The following is a 16,705-nucleotide window of genomic DNA, read 5'->3' as shown; positions in this document are numbered from 1 at the left end:
CTGGACCGTGATGCGGCAGCTCCTGCCTGGTTTGTCATTTGTGAATCTCGTTAAGTAGCACTGAACCACTGTGAGCATGCTGCCTGCTGGTAGATCAAGGGGCATCTGTAGAAATAAAATAGCTGAGTATGAAGTTTTTAAGAGGGAAGGTTAGATGCTCAGCTCTGCACCCACAAATCTTACCGGGCAGCCAACCCAGAGACTTTTATGTGCAGGCATGGTATGGAGGTACAAAAACCAAAAGTCGTTTTAAAATAGAAATCTGTTCCTTGCTTTCCTGAAAACTAACAGTACTTCAGACTAGAGGGTGGGGCCTTAGTGCTTTACCAAGATTAAAAACTTTCAGCAATAAAATAGCTGGACCGTTCCTTCTAACCAGTTTTCTGTAGGCCAATTGAGGACGGTTCCCAATGGTGTGTTTCCTAATGGTTTGTTTGGCCTGTTTAAGCATTTTGGGTGACGGTGCTTTCCTTCAGGTGCAAGTTCTCACCCTCTAGTTGAACAGTGGTTTCTCAGCAGGGAAACATCACAGAAATATAGAACAACTTCAGAAGATGCATACGCTTTCTGTCCTAATGAAGGCAGTCCAGGGACAGATGGCATCTCAGACAAACACGTTGCAAGCCGTGTTAAAATAAAGAGCTCATCATCGGCGGCTGCAGTGTCACACCTACTAATGATGTGATTAAACTCATCAGTGCCGGTGGGAAACCTGTGCCAGCTCCAGCACTGCTGAGTGGAGAGCTGCATTTCATGGCAGAGGCAAACCCCAACCCCCTCTCACCCACGAGTTAGGCCACTGAAGACACATTGAATATACGACGCTAATGGTTAAACCTCCTGAGACCTAGAATAGGGGAGGTTGCCCTGGACATGCCCTTCCCATGCCTGCCTGAAGCATCCCTATCAAAAGGTGGTGTGGCACTCAGGGGAGAGGCTGCAGATGGTGACAAAGAGGGACAGGCACAGGAAAAGAGAGCGACTGCACCCATCTGATCTGATGGCTGTGATGGGAAAGCAGCAGCACTGGGAAGGGGCAGAACTAAAACCAGCAACAGCCAAACTGGTGGCACGTGCAGAAGGTGAGGCTGGGGTTTGGCTGCAGGATTCTGCTGGAAAACAAGCTAAATTTAAATATTTGAAGGAATCAAGCATTGAATCCTCTTCTACTCCATTTTCCCACCTGAGACTTTCTATGCATCAAAGTTTCCTCCATTCTTTATCAAGTTTTCCAGATGCCCTTGAGTAGGACAGAGTTGCTAGAGTCCCATGCATTTTAACCACCGTGTTAAAATTCTTCCTCCCTATTTATTTACCCAGGAGCGTAAATAAATAAGCAAACCCACAAACACAGGAACCCGGTTCCCAGATGCCATTAGAGCCCTCGAGCACTAAGTGGCCATCGCAGATATTGCTAGTTGCCTTCTGCTTCCCTTCCTGCAGCCAGCTAGAGTCTCCACCCCAGTGAGCCCCACTGGGACCATTTCACAAACTCAGCGCCCGGTAGGACACATCTGACTGGTTTTGCTGTAATGTAGAACTGCTTCTAGATGGTCAGCTCTCCAAAGCAGAAGAGTTTTCCTAGAGGAGTCTCTAGCCACCAGCTCTCCATTAGGGTTAGCCACAAGAGGAAGGACGGAAGGAGAAAGTGAGTCTAAAGAAACCACTAATGTTCTGCAGTGTCTGAGAGGATGAATGACCCCTGCAGACATATGCTGAGCAGACAGGACAGTCCTCAATTATGTCATTGTTGGAGCATTTACTTCAAGGAGAAACGTGACTACAAATGCTGGGCTTAAAGCCTTGGCTGGTTTCACTGCCTCTGGATAAGCCGCTGTAGTCCAGGAGCATTAGGTATGTGTATGCAGCATGCACAGGCAATGACACGCATGTCTGTGTATGAAACAGCTTTACAGCCCAAAGAGTAGAGCTGAAAAAAGAACCTTATTAAATTTCATTCTGCCCTCTTTCCTTTGTGAGAGAGGGCCCTAAAGGATTTGCTAAGGTATCGATGGGTGCCAATCCATATATCCCAGTGGGCAACCCACAGCCTCCCTCAGGAAATCACAAGCAAATCTTGCCTACATGATGGAAATTTCCTGCTTGCCACACCGATTTTCCTCAGCCTCATCCTCACCGCGTTATCCCTGCGCTAACTTCTATATACTTCCCTCAATGTTTTCTAACCTTCAGGCTCACAACTTTGTAAATATTTGCAATCAGGGAGCACATCTCCCCACTCTGGTCATTCTTTAGACAAACTATTTACATACAGCTCTTTTTCTATCCTCAGCAATCAATGCTTCACACCATCTTTGTTTCTGCCGCACTCTCCAGAAGCTGTCGACCTTATGGATACTCTTTGTGGGGCTGAGTCAAGGACATGTGGCTGTGTAATAAAAGAGTATTTAAAATAATAATTGCTGTAGAACCACACACTTTATGCTCTTTGACTTGGGTTCTTCACATGGGTGGCTTCAGAAGAGCATTTGTTTCACTGGTATACTGAAAGCCACAAGCTTGCTCGGGAGCTGCCACCCCACAAGGGACTGTGCTTGGTTCGAAGAGGACAGGGTTTATAAAGACAAAATGCAAAGTGGCCTGGGGCAGGCACAATCGCACTTTACAGTGATACTTGCTGTATATTGATCAGAACAGGCTCAGTGCTTTATTAGCCACCTGAGAGGTGCGATGAGCTTCTACTGGAATTTGTGCTTGATAATCAAAGACATTTGTCATTCTTCGAAATACTCCATGAGTAGGTGTTTGATTTGGGTGCCTGTGAAAAATGGAGGAGAGCAATCCGGAGCAAGAGGCAGGGAGACTGCAGGCACGGGTAGAGTGTCCTGCTGCCCACCCCTCATCCAGACCCACAGGACATCCCTGCTGCAACATCCCACATGGCCCCGAGGACACCATCCCATTGGGCAGGACCCAGTGGCCGTGAAGTTCTGTGGCTCAGCAGAGTCCTCTACCACTGGCAAAGCTCTCCTTGATTAAGCCTGAAGAGCAGCAGCCACCGCTGCCATTCAGCCCCCAGCCACCTACTCCCTCAAAACCCTCCCTTTCTGTTTTGGATTTCCTGCATTTCCTAGACAAACTTCTCTTGTTGGTTTTTTTTTTTTTCCTTCCTCTCACTGACAGGTACAGGCGACCTTGCTGCCCTCTCATTGCACCTCCCCCAGCTTGAATTTTAAACTATTTAACAGCTTTAAATACACCTAATGAGGATTCAGACTGCACTTTGCTGCCATCCCTCTGCTTTTCTGACACCGAGAAGAAGAGTGGTTTGGAAACCTATTGTGGACTTCCCTGCACTGGAGGTCTAATTACATGGTAACCGGTGACCTTGTAAGTACAGGGTAATCTGCTGTGTCATACCAGGGTAAATTATCCCACTACTTCTGTCTTTTCCACTGTAGCCCTCTGCAAAGATGGAAATACAGCCGGTTAAACGGTAATTAATCTTTGAACCATTTAACACTTGCCCGAGCCAGTGAGGAGTAACCAGCAGAAGCCCACTGGCTCTGCTGGTGGGGCAAGGGACCAGCTCAGGAGCCATCCCTCTGGGAGTGTTTGCTGTCACCTGGCCAAAACAGGGGCCACACTGTCACCCAGTGTCTCTGGGTGCCAGCTGCCTGGGGCAGTGGCTATGGGCTGCTTTCTCAGGGCTGGATGCCACCGTCTCCTGCCTGCCCTGCGTTAGGCATCGCTTATTCGGAGGGGCACGTCCAGAGTCATCTGCAGGAGGAAAGGAGCACTAGGGACATGTGGATGCCCGAGGGGAACAGGCACCCGCCCTGTCTGTGTTAGCAGGATGGGACCAGAGGTTCAGAGCAGCTCAACCATGATGGGGATGAGCTGCAGAGAGTGTTTCCTTACCCTCAGTGTGAGGAATGGCACCAACGCTTTCCTCTGGAACCATCCAGGCACAGCCCCGGGCATTCACCCTGCAAAATTCCAGGACAACCAGCCAAGAGGTCTCTGCTTTCTCCCTCTCCACTGTGAGATGGGCTTCGTTCCCTCCCACGCTAACAGCCTGTGGGCCCAGGGCTGGGGGTTGTCTGACTGACCCCTGGAACCTTTATAGCAATGAAATATATTTGCATACATTTTAGACCCACTGACATCGTTCCCTCTGGAGAGCTTCAAGGTTTTTACAGTATCCACGGTGATCATTTTCAGATTATAGACTAATAAAATATTTTAATTTGTTAGGAACATTAGGGTGGGCACTGTACGATTCTTATGACATTTAAATTTTAAAAAAAAAAAAAAAAAAAAAAAGGAGGGGGGGCTCTGAGTGCATTTATTTTCCAAACAGGAGCACTGAAATAGAAAGTCAAAATCCCACATGCTGGTACCAAGATCGGCTCTGACACCTCCCCTCCGTGCCTGTTTCACTTGAATACCTGCCAAGTTAAATAAGCAAACATGGGATTTTGGCGTCCTAGTTGCAAACCTGTTTTTGTCGAGTGAGCCCTCCTCCTTAGTCACCTGGGTTATGCTGTGTGGCTGTGACCCCATCTCAGCCTGTACGACTCCATGGGCCATTGCCCTCTGCGGGCTGGGTCTCACCTAACGGGTGTTGCAATGGGCAGCACGGTGATTTTCACCTCTGCCTATACCCATCTATTTCTCCCACCTCATCCTGCACTCTGATTAACAAAAAGGACAAGACTGTATAGCAAGCAAACCATAGGTCTAGAGTATCCCATCACTTCCATGGCACGTAACACACATCATGCAGACTGCTGCACCAGCCCCTTCCCTCTGGCTGGGTGATAATTGCAAGGTTTGGAGTGAATGAACCTGCACTGAGTAAAGCAGGGGCATTTTGGAGGAGGAAAGGTGCCCCTGTGGATCTGTGGGTTGATATGGCAGATAGTTCTGCGCTTCCTTTCCTAACCTGGAAAATGGGGCAACGCAACTCACTGACTTCTCAAAGATGCTGTGCAGGTAGTGGCTTGTACAGTAAAGCAATGAATGGCATGGAAAAGCCTGCCAAGAAAGGGAAAAAATAGTCAAATGTTTAGCTCAGGGTTAGCAATATCTGGCAAAAGAGACAGAGGGTTACACAATTAATATTCCAGAGAAGAATAGCAAAGAAGTTCCTTTGTTCTGTGAGTACTTTTGCCTTGTACCTCAACTGGATCATACAAGATTAACGGCAGGTGATTATGTAAAGTCTGTACTACACGGCAGAGGCAAGTGTGAGCTCGGGCCTCCCCATTATCATTACCTGACCTTGCACGTTCCCTTTTGCAACCTCAGCGGGTTTTTTTTTGTGGATAGGATTTCTGGGTGGTTATTTTAAGAAAACTGTGTTAAATTTCTTGCCTCTGTGCCAGGTACCTGCTGTTTAACAAACGGGCCATGACTAAGCATAGACTGGAAATTAGAAGCATCTACGAGTTAAAGCAATGAGATTCTGGGACTGTCTTCCCTTAGGAGCACATTTAATAGTGGTGCTTGATTATGAAAAGGATAAAACTGATGTGATTGATGCAACAGGGGATTGGATTTGATGATCCAGGGAATCCCTTCCAGCCCTCTCTACTTCTAATGAATTTATTTTTTCAGTGCTCTACTGATGGCAAACAACAGCAAATCGTGTAGATACCTACTGATGCCTAGTGGGTCTCCATCCCTGGATTTAACCACTTCCCATTACCAAGAAGGTGGAGCAGGTCTCTCTCCTGGTTCTGCCCATCCTGAACGTACCAAGCAGAGGTGGGCACAAGGATCCTACCTGCTTCTCTCTTTGAATTTTCCAACTACTGAGGACTTCCAAAATTCACTCTCCTTGAAGCTGTACCACAAATGTCTCAGCACACAGGTTCCCTATATATTTCTAATGTACTTACCTGTCTCCCAACACCATAATGACCGTGTCCCTTGCAATCTTTTTTTTCATGTGAATCTTCTTGCTGAAGATGAGCAGGGATCACCTTTTAACAATGGGAAACTGAGGCACAGAAGGACCAACTGGACATTGATAGCATGGAAGGGACCTGCAGCCCAGTCCAAGGCTGGGATCTCATGGCTGGACTCTTCTGCATGCACCTAACTGGGATCTCCCTTTCAGAACAGGAATAGCAGAGCAGAAAGCATTTTTCATCCCAAGCATTCTCTGGTCTGAGATTCCCATCCTCTGTCAAGCCAAGGGGGCTGAGCTTGGGGTCTCTGTTGGCACAGCACACAGCTGTTCCAGAAGGGATGCACAGGGAAAGTGGTTATGTGCCTTTTTCCCCTTGAGTAGTTTTAATTCTTTAATTCCTACTTGCTAATAAGATAAAATGCTGTGATTTCTGCAGGATCAAATGGTACAGGATATGCTAAGGGAGTTTATTAATTAGCATGCTTCCAGGGCTGGGGAAAAAAAAATAATAAAAGAAACAGGGCTGTAAATGATAGCTATAAATATGACCCAAGCATTACCTGCCATGACATTTTAGCTAAGGGGAGGCTGTCATGCTAGTTCTGGGCATGGCACTCCCATACCGAATCAAAATCATAAATGAGAGGGCAAGACTTTTTCTTTCCAAAATGTGGCTGTTCACAGACATGTGCTACATTTCTCCAGGGCCTGATCCTGCAAATACTACCAGGTATAGCACTTTTGTGTGTTAGTGCTCCTCGGCTTCCCCAGGGATTGCTTGGAGCAGTGAGTGCTAAGACCAGTGGTAAGTGGTTGCCGGATCAGATTCATAGTGTGCCAAGAATTTTGGATGAAAAGAGCTATAAAGAAGTCACATATTATTATGTCACATTGCAAAGGTCAAGCCCAGTATTTGTTCTGTCATAAGGACATGATTGAAAGGCAAAAAAAAAATAGTGTCAGGTCACAGGGGAAAATAATTTTTTAAAAACTCCCTTCAGGGCTGAGGATACAAAATTACATCAGTGCTTAGAACTAAATTCCCATCCACACCCTGCAATTCAATTTTGGCTCAGAAAGGCATAAACGTAACAAAATCACCTTTCAGTGGCACGTCTTCTTATCCGCTGACATATCCCCTGTAAAATCAGTGATACCTAAACTCACACTCCTGTGTGATTCTGACAACAGTCAGGAACTGCCAGAGCCCTGCTATGTCACGGATCCCGGGAGGGCTTCGCAAGATCCACTCAGCTGCTTAACACCACGTAGGCATTCCCTTAATTCCCATCACCGCCAGGGCAGGAGGAGTGGTGGTGACACTGGGAGGAGGCTGTGCGGGGGGACAGCTAGTCCTTCATCACCTGGCCAGGTGATACACCTCACCTAGCAGCAGCACAGGGAGGTTTGGGTAATTGCACCCTGGTAATTTGTCCCAGTCATGGCTACTTTGCAAATATTTATGTCCATCTCTCTGGGCTTGCTGGCACAGGGAAGCTATTGATAAGTATGGAAGCCATCACTTTCCTGCCTTAACTTATGAGGGGTCATAACTGCTCTGTACAGACAGTGTCTTTGGGTGGCTTAGCTTGATCCGCTTCCAAAACAGACTCAAGCAAAGGCTCCCCAACTTTCTGGATCAACAGAACGCTTCCTTGTATGTGAGCAGCAAAATCCCACGGGACAATCAAGATCAATGTTTGCCCCTCTCACGGGCTTCTGCAGCTCTCCTCCAGCAGCCTAGCAGCTTGCTGGTAGTTGCTTTTGTGATGCTGTGGCAGCTGGGGACCCGCCAGGTTGATCATCCCTGCAGAGAGGCTCCAGCAAGCACAACAGGATGATGGCTCACCTTTGTGGAAGGGAGGGCAGGGTGAACAGAGGTGTTACCAGCCCTCAGCTGGCTCACATGGCTCCCATCAGCCACCACCTTGGCAAACCCAAACTCCTTTGCACTGCCAGAGCATCAAACCCTTACCAATCCCTCACTGCTGCTCCTTCAGGCAAGGGATGGGAGCAGCAATGGAGCAGTGATGGTTGGTGTCCACTCAATCGCAGATGCAAGCACCCAACCAGTCAGACACCGAGGCTGTGTCTAGGCGAGCAGACAAAAGGCATCAGACAAAAGGCCAGCATGTGACAGTCCAACTGTTCAAATGGTCTGGTTTTAGTCCACGCCAATTTGCCAGCGTCCAAACAACTGTTGAGAGGACAACACAAGCCAGGGACAGTCCCCAGTGAGCAGTGCAAACACCACCTTGCTTGGAGGAGTGGGGTGGTTTAGCTGCATGGAGACAAACCATGCTGTGCTCACCACCACCAGAGCCAGAGGATGGCCCACGCTGTCCACTAGTGAAGACACAGCCTGAACACCCACGGCGGAAGAGTGCACCGAGGACTTTTGCATTCACCCCATGTTATCTCACCACACAGACAAGCCCCAGCGAGTTGCTACAGTAGAAACATGTGCAGTTGCCATCACACACAGAGAGCCCCTTGGCTGCCGGACGCACTAGACCCGACCTAGTCCCAAAGCCGCTCAACCCCACGTGTCACTTCATGCTCAAGCAGCACCAAGTCCCCAGCTTCCAGCTGCCCCAGGGGTCGAGATCCACTCACTGTTGCAGCCGCCGGCGGTGCCAGTCTCTGTCGCTGCCACGCTGCGCTGAACTGGCCCTTCGGACGCGGCCCTTCCTGACAGTGAATGGGTGAAAACAAGGGAAGGAGACAAACAAAAGAGAAGGGAAGGGTGAGAGAGGGAGGGAGGGATGGTGGAGGGGGGGTGGGATGAAGCAAAGGGACAAGAAGGGAAAGGGTGTGTCTTTAACTGAACCATACGTCTTGCACTGGCTATAACACCCCAACACTGCACAACCCTTAGCTGTGAGGGAGTGTGGCAGGTGAGACCTTCTGGCCCTGGTCACCACCACCTGGTAATCCCCACACCATCACCTGCACCAGTGCGGAGGGAGGGCGAGCTGGGTGAGAACCAAGGCGGGCTCAGCCTCCTGAAACCTCTCCTTGGACTGTGAAGCAACATCCCTTGAGGGACCCAAAGTCTCTCTCCAGGCAGAAGTTTTAGGAGGCTTAAGCAGTTCTTCTGTATCTAGTACTCAAGCATCCTGCTCCTTGCCCATTGCCAGCCCTCCTGGGCACGGTGCAGGGACGCATCTGCCTCTGCCAGCAGAACAAATCCCAGGCCTGACATCTTTACCCAAGCAGGCTCATGTTAGCCAGAGTTAAGGGCATCATTGGCCAAATGTCCCAGTGAAGCATCTGGTACATCACCCTACGCTTCCCCAAAAGTCTTTGTCCCATCAGTACTGTCTGAGGTTGAGGGAGGAAAAAAATTTCTCAACCCACATCTTCAAATCACCCACAAACCTGCCAGTGCTTGCAAAACTGAACCTTAGGAGGGGACAAGGGAAGCGAAATGATGGAGCAGAAAATACAGCGCTACGTTTTCCCATATATCAAAGTAGGAAAGATTTGGGGAATGAAAGGGAGGAGAAGGGGTAGGGTTGTCAGTGTGCAAATTAAGAGAGAATAACAAGCATAATAAGGTCTGCTGGCTTTCTAGTTAGGTGTTCCTGTTCCCATCAGGACAAAAAGGAGGCAAAACCCCAAGATTTTGTTGGTGAGCATGATGTTTTGTCAGGACACTTCTGGCTGGGCTGCTTAGGAGCTGAGGCTGACAGCTGTCCCAGAGAATACCAAAAATACGGGCTCAGGGTGTGTCCAGCCTAGTCATCACCCTGGGCGTCTTCCCACCCCGCACCAGAGGTGAAAATTGAGCTGCTAAATGTAGCTGACAGCTCATTCTGCTTGGGGAATTGCCCCGTGAATGACTGACTCACCTCCCTTCCCAAAAAAATTGAGGTAGGAAATGGGTGGGGGAAAGACTTAGAAAATTGTTTCATGCTGGTTGCTTAAATTGCCTCTGCATTACAATGTTCCAGTTAGGGAGAAAGAAAAGAGATCTATCGCATAAAGACACATCCTAAAGCCAGATGTGGCAGAGGTATGGACATTGGAAAGAAGCAGAGCAAATGAAGTCATCCAGCAATGGAAAAAACCATCAATATAATATAGTGCAGAACAAAGCAAATTCTACCTCAAACATAGAGCTGAAAGAGAAACATCTTCCTCTGTCAGATCTATTACCATGCATTTATTCCAATAACAAATAACTAACCCAGAGAGTAACCCAAACCTGATTTATTCTTCCATCTAAGTAAATACGAAGAGGCAGCTGAATCTGACTGTAAAAACCACTGATCTCATATGTTTTCCTTGTATGTATCGGAAAAAAATAGGAGTGGAGTTTCTGCCTTGCTGCCAGGGGATGCTGGCAAAGCATTTGAGCTATAGATATTGTATCTTGCCACTAATGACTGCAGGGAACTAAAAGGGATTTGGATTTTTTTAATGCTTCACATTAATTGATAATTTGGTCTCAGAATCCACAGTGGAACACAGGATTTGCTATATTGGATCAGTCTAGTGGCCCATAAAATCTGGCGTCTTGCCTCAGTGATGCTCAGAAAAATTATCATCCAGTGTCTTTGCTTAGAAGGTTGTCAGCCATTTCTGCAAGGCCATACAGTTGAAAGAGGAAAGGTCTTTCTGGCCTGAGCAGCAAGTCTCTGTAAAACCCTGAAACATGGTTTTGGCAGGGCTGTATTACATTTTTTTTTCCCCCTTTTTTTTTTTTTAAATGCAAGAAAGAAACTCTGTAATTACAAACATTTTCAACAGACACGCTGCTGGTTTTCCTCTTGGTCACCACAGCCCAAATAGCGAGAAGGTGAACTTGTGTTTTCAAAGGGCAAATGAGAACATCACTGGGGCCAGAGGGGGAAAAAACTGCCTTGTACTGAGCAAAACAATATTGATTAGGCAGCCTAAAGATTTCCTTCACTAATTCCTTTAGCAATCTTATCATGTGTTGCCCACATAATTGGATGGGGAAGAGAGAGGTGGAATCACTTAAGCGTTCAAAGCTCAACACACACCGAGAAAAGATTCCTGTTTTGTGTGTGTGTGCAATTTTGTGCATCGTTGCCCCTTGATTGTACATTGAACATGCTCTCTTTGACAGCCTAGCCCTAAACAGCCTGTTTATTAAAGACAGCTGCTTGCAAATAGGGGCTTTCTCCATCCAGCTGGCGTGGAGAAGGAGCTCGCTGTGGCTGTGAGAGAGACAGGACTAGGAAACAGAAGGGGATCAGGAGGGGAAAGCCTGCGGAAACCCTTACCAGGCAGGAATCAGGAGGAAAAAAGAAAGGCAATGCTTTCCTTCCATGCAAACATCTTAATTAAGGAGGACAATGAAGATATTTGCATCTTAATTTTTCTAGGGAGGTTTCCAGTTTATCTTGAAGTGAGGCATAATTTATCCATGCTCCCACTAAACCGGCTTATAACTTCTCTGCCTCCAGTTCTTTTGCTGATCGTACTGAGGTTTGGGGATGGTCCCCACCTTTCCCAACTGATGTGTGATCTCATGGCTGTCCCCATGGTAAAGGAGAACTGAGATCATAGTCCTGCAGGTGGGAAGGTGGGTGGAGGCCACTGGCCAGCTGGGATGCAGTGGGGAAATGGGTCCAAAAACCTAGATAAGGTGAGAGGGGAGGGTTTTATACATCCAAGTCTCCCTCAATTGTAAGTGGCAGTGCTCCTTCTAAAACGTGAACAGTTTGTTTCCATATGCTCAGGAGCACAGACACTATTTCTGGTCCACCTGGGGCTAAAATAATGAATCTGGCTGGCATATGGTTCTCCACCTTCTTCTGCTCTAGCTGCAGTTTAAATCAGGCCACCTTGGTAAAAAACATGAACCGTCAGCTTCTGTGGCCTGACCTGTACAAAATCCTTCCTTGTTTCTGATGACACCACAGAGGAACATGTTTTGGATGGATCTCCATCATGGGAGAGTCTCTCTGGCTCAAAACTAGGTACTATGCTCTTTTCCACGTATCTCACAGCTTTCAGGCTAATAGGATGATCACAGTGGGGGCAGCAGGAGGAAGGGAGCACATTGCATACCAGCAGCCTCTAGCAGGTGGATGTTCACTTGGGGACCACACTTGGACAATACAAAATAGAGGTAAAAACAGTTTCACAGTCAAGGACAGGGAAGGGGGGGAACTAATCAAGGATGGGTGGGGATCACAAGTAGCTTCTCTTGCCTCTCTGGATCTGTTGGCTGCACCCAGGGTACACTGAAAATGGAAAAGAGCCCTGTCCTCCCTAGTTAAATTTTATGGGAAGGGAATTGCTTTGAAGGAAAGGGCTCCTGAAATCCTTGCAGGAAACTTGCTGTCTCAAGTTTTCACAGCAGAAATGAACAGCCTTGGGTGGTTTAGCTACTTTGAGAAACAAGCCCTGTTTTCTGAACTGGACTGAGTCTCCAACTTTGTGGAGACAGTACCACTACCCCTCAGCTGGGTCCAGCATTTGACTGGTTACTCTCCCCAGCTCCCAGGAAAGCAGAGATCGGCCTGGACAACTTTTAAGAACAGCCAAAGTCTAATCAGCTGGGACCCTGACCTCAGTCAGAGAGACATAGGGTAGAGTATGGAAACAGAAGAGCCCACAGCATACATCCCACAATAGTCTTCCACTCCTCGATATACTCAGTGGCACAAGGATTTCCTGAAACAGGGGAAGTATTTTGTATTTGTTAGCCCCTCATATATTAGTTTTCTTCCACAATTCTGTTCAATCACTTTGTGAACCCATCTCAGCTGTTGGCGCCTACCATCTCCTGTGACAAGGAGTCCCACCACTTTACTATCCACTGTAGCATCTCTGTTGGATCTGAACCTGCTATGACCATCTCCAGATGTTTTAGGTCAGGAAATATTGAACAACCATCAATTCCTCCCTATTTAGCTACCTCTATGACCTTCACAAATGGGAGGTCAGGAGTTAAAAACCATCAGGAAGCTAAGCTGACAGGCTTTGAGCTCCCAGCTCTCTGGAGCTCAGTCCAGTGTTTGGGAGAAAGCAAAAGCCTCAATTCAAATGTCTGGGAATGGGGCTGAGCTTTGACTGAAAGACTGTAAGTGTGATTAGCTCTCAGTAAGTGTGTGAGGGTTTTGGTGGTTTGGGGGGAACATAGAGAGGTTAAACATGGAGGTCAGTGTCTGGGTGAATGTTGAGACTACACTAAACAAAAATCCAAGCTAAATGACTTGCAATGCGGCAGCAACATATCCCAAGCAGGAGAAGAGGTGAGCGTGGGGGTCAAGTACCATAGCAGGGAGTTTTTATTTCCCCAAAAAAACCTGCTCTTTTGTGCCTGTGCTTCAAAGAAGATGTCACCAGATTGTGAGAGCTCTTCACCTGCCACATCCCTCTCATTACTGAAATGAAATAAATAGCAACAGCATGAAAACAGCAACTCAAGCAGGAGAAAGACAGGTAGACAGTGAGGAAAAGGGGAGGGGGGAAACAGGGTGCGGGTGGAGGTCTTGGCAGGGTGGAGAATTAGGGCAATTACCATTTCTGAGAAAATGCCAGAAATACAACACAACCTAATTTCCCCAATTAATTCCTCTGCACTTGAGCTGCTTTGTGTGAAGGGCTCTTAATGTTTCAAACAGAAGGAAAAAAAAAAAAAAAAGACTCAACGTTTGTTTTTCCCTCGGTGTAGAAATGAGGAAGCATTGAGAAAAAATGTCTGGCTAAAACACGAGATGATGCTGTTACATCTTCCTTTCAGGAGATAAGGAACTGTGCCGTGAATTCAATTTGCAGTTTTTTACAGGAGCCACGGAGATATCAAAGACCAGCACGTTCAATATCACACTGACTTTTCCTGCACGCAGAACACACCAGGACAGGAACAGAGACACTTAACCCACGCACCCACATTGAGCGGTTCCCTCACCTCCCCTGTTTCCAGTCCTACTGCATGTTAGGGAGAAATTGGTTCTTTTGTCCCCAAAACACCAATCAGGGCAGTCATGAGGCACCATGGCATGAACTGTCCACACCTCATGAGGCATGGAGGTGTCATCTAATCAGAATGATGGCAATGAAAACAAGGAAAGAAATAACAAATCAGGTGTTGGGGTGATGGGACACATGGGTAAACAAACGCTGAGAAGGGCAGGTCATACTTTCAGCAGCAGACACAGGCTCCTGCATATAGCAAGACTACAGTTCTACCTGGCCAACCACAGTTCTAGGGGTCTCCAGGCCACAACTCCAGGTAACAATGAGACTTTCCTGCCCTTCCTTAGGTATGACAAAGCAAGACATGTTCACCAGGATCCCACTTAGTACGTGAAAAAATTAAAGTACCTTTCACTTCTAAGTCTTTTCCTTAGTGTAACATATATCTACAGATATGAAACCTTCCCAACACACTAGCAGAAAGGATTGAGACAAAGTAGTACATTATATTTTTCACCTTAGAGAAGAAGAGCCAAAAGGCGATGCTCAGCTGCTTAGCATCCACACAACACTTAGGTACTGCAAATGGTACTGACGTTGGAAGCTGAACATGGCACACACATTGTACTGTTGCACACAAGAGCCAGCATAGCTGGGGACTGACCTTGTTGTCCCTCACCCACCAACAATGAAGTGGAGCCTGAGCACACCGGCTGCACGGAGCCTGGCTTGCTCTCTGTCCAGAGCTGACTGCTCCTGCCAGCATACACTGGGTCTACCTTAAAACCTGAGATTGGCAGCTTTTTTTTTTTCCCCCCAAAGTGAGTCAGTACCATATTCCAGATAGAAATTCAGAGGGAGTTTTCCTTCCCTCTCCCTGTTGGCATCCCCCTTTGTAGGCGATGGTGCAGAGCCCTAGCACCCTCATCACAGGGCTCCTTCCTGGTGCTAAAAGGGCTGGACAGGAATTTCCCTCTTCAAGGCTCCATCTCCCACGTTGTAAATGCTGCACGAGATGCACAGCAAAGCAACAAAGAGCATCAGGAGACACGAAAGTGTCAGTGGATAGCTGAAGGATACATACGAGCATTAAGGAGCCCTGGCAAGGATGCACAAAAAATGCTCATGGAAGGGTACAGTTAAACCTCTGCAGGGAGTTCAGAGCTGGTGGGAACAGAGCACCGTTCAATGGCAGTGTGATTGTTTCGGGACCCTCTATCTAGGAGAGTGTGGGTTAGACTAAATCTAGTTTCAGTGTAAGGCTTGTCTATTAGTCTTATCTACCATGGTGAATGAGCCTCTAAAGGAGCACGACCCAGGCAGCTGCTAAACCTCAGTGATCTATTACTTGCATGGAAACTTCACTGGAAAAATAACTGACTGTACCCAGGAGAAAGAAAACAATTTTGAACTCCAGAGGAGAAGAACTAAAATAAGAGATGGTCTAGATGGGAGATGGTCATCAGGAAGCAAACTGACAACGAGTACTGAAAATTATAAAGAATGTGGGTTTTTCTCTGGCCATTTTAAAGAAAAAGAAGAAAGAAAATGTTTACACAGTAAACCTTCATGCTTCAGAGGAGGAGGCATCTGCCAGAGGGATGCTAGGCTTTTTAAAGAACACTAACCTAAGGCCAAAGTCACAGCAGAAATGTTGTTTTGGTTCCGATGGTCTAAGGATGTGAGAGCCAAGGTTCATAGGAAGAGATATTAATCTTTTATTAAACCAACTGATACTACTGGAGAAAAAAAAAAAAATATTTTTCACCTTAGAGAAGAAGAGCCAAAAGGCGATGCTCAGCTGCTTAGCATCCACACAACACTTAGGTACTGCAAATGGTACTGACGTTGGAAGCTGAACATGGCACACACATTGTACTGTTGCACACAAGAGCCAGCATAGCTGGGGACTGACCTTGTTGTCCCTCACCCACCAACAATGAAGTGGAGCCTGAGCACACCGGCTGCACGGAGCCTGGCTTGCTCTCTGTCCAGAGCTGACTGCTCCTGCCAGCATACACTGGGTCTACCTTAAAACCTGAGATTGGCAGCTTTTTTTTTTTCCCCCCAAAGTGAGTCAGTACCATATTCCAGATAGAAATTCAGAGGGAGTTTTCCTTCCCTCTCCCTGTTGGCATCCCCCTTTGTAGGCGATGGTGCAGAGCCCTAGCACCCTCATCACAGGGCTCCTTCCTGGTGCTAAAAGGGCTGGACAGGAATTTCCCTCTTCAAGGCTCCATCTCCCACGTTGTAAATGCTGCACGAGATGCACAGCAAAGCAACAAAGAGCATCAGGAGACACGAAAGTGTCAGTGGATAGCTGAAGGATACATACGAGCATTAAGGAGCCCTGGCAAGGATGCACAAAAAATGCTCATGGAAGGGTACAGTTAAACCTCTGCAGGGAGTTCAGAGCTGGTGGGAACAGAGCACCGTTCAATGGCAGTGTGATTGTTTCGGGACCCTCTATCTAGGAGAGTGTGGGTTAGACTAAATCTAGTTTCAGTGTAAGGCTTGTCTATTAGTCTTATCTACCATGGTGAATGAGCCTCTAAAGGAGCACGACCCAGGCAGCTGCTAAACCTCAGTGATCTATTACTTGCATGGAAACTTCACTGGAAAAATAACTGACTGTACCCAGGAGAAAGAAAACAATTTTGAACTCCAGAGGAGAAGAACTAAAATAAGAGATGGTCTAGATGGGAGATGGTCATCAGGAAGCAAACTGACAACGAGTACTGAAAATTATAAAGAATGTGGGTTTTTCTCTGGCCATTTTAAAGAAAAAGAAGAAAGAAAATGTTTACACAGTAAACCTTCATGCTTCAGAGGAGGAGGCATCTGCCAGAGGGATGCTAGGCTTTTTAAAGAACACTAACCTAAGGCCAAAGTCACAGCAGAAATGTTGTTTTGGTTCCGATG

The 16,705-nt window shown here is 47.1% G+C and overlaps 1 protein-coding gene across 2 annotated transcripts in view; it reads right to left on the bottom strand.

Annotated features, from left to right (window-relative positions):
* NTRK3 (neurotrophic tyrosine kinase, receptor, type 3) overlaps window positions 1–16,705 on the bottom strand; it is a 226,263-nt gene that overhangs the window by 12,900 nt on the left and 196,658 nt on the right. The window contains exon 16 of one of the 2 annotated variants that reach the window (XM_014944753.1): window positions 8,498–8,572. The exons of the other annotated variant lie outside the window; for it this stretch is intronic. Coding sequence (XP_014800239.1) covers window positions 8,498–8,572 — 75 coding nt within the window. The remainder of the gene's footprint in view (window positions 1–8,497; window positions 8,573–16,705) is intronic. 2 annotated transcript variants of the gene reach the window in all.

Source organism: Calidris pugnax, unplaced genomic scaffold (genome assembly GCF_001431845.1).
Source record: "Calidris pugnax isolate Ruff unplaced genomic scaffold, ASM143184v1 scaffold70, whole genome shotgun sequence".
NCBI lineage: Eukaryota > Metazoa > Chordata > Aves > Charadriiformes > Scolopacidae > Calidris > Calidris pugnax.
The sequence above is the reverse complement of the archived record's forward strand: the minus strand, read 5'-3'. Positions and strand labels throughout refer to the sequence as shown.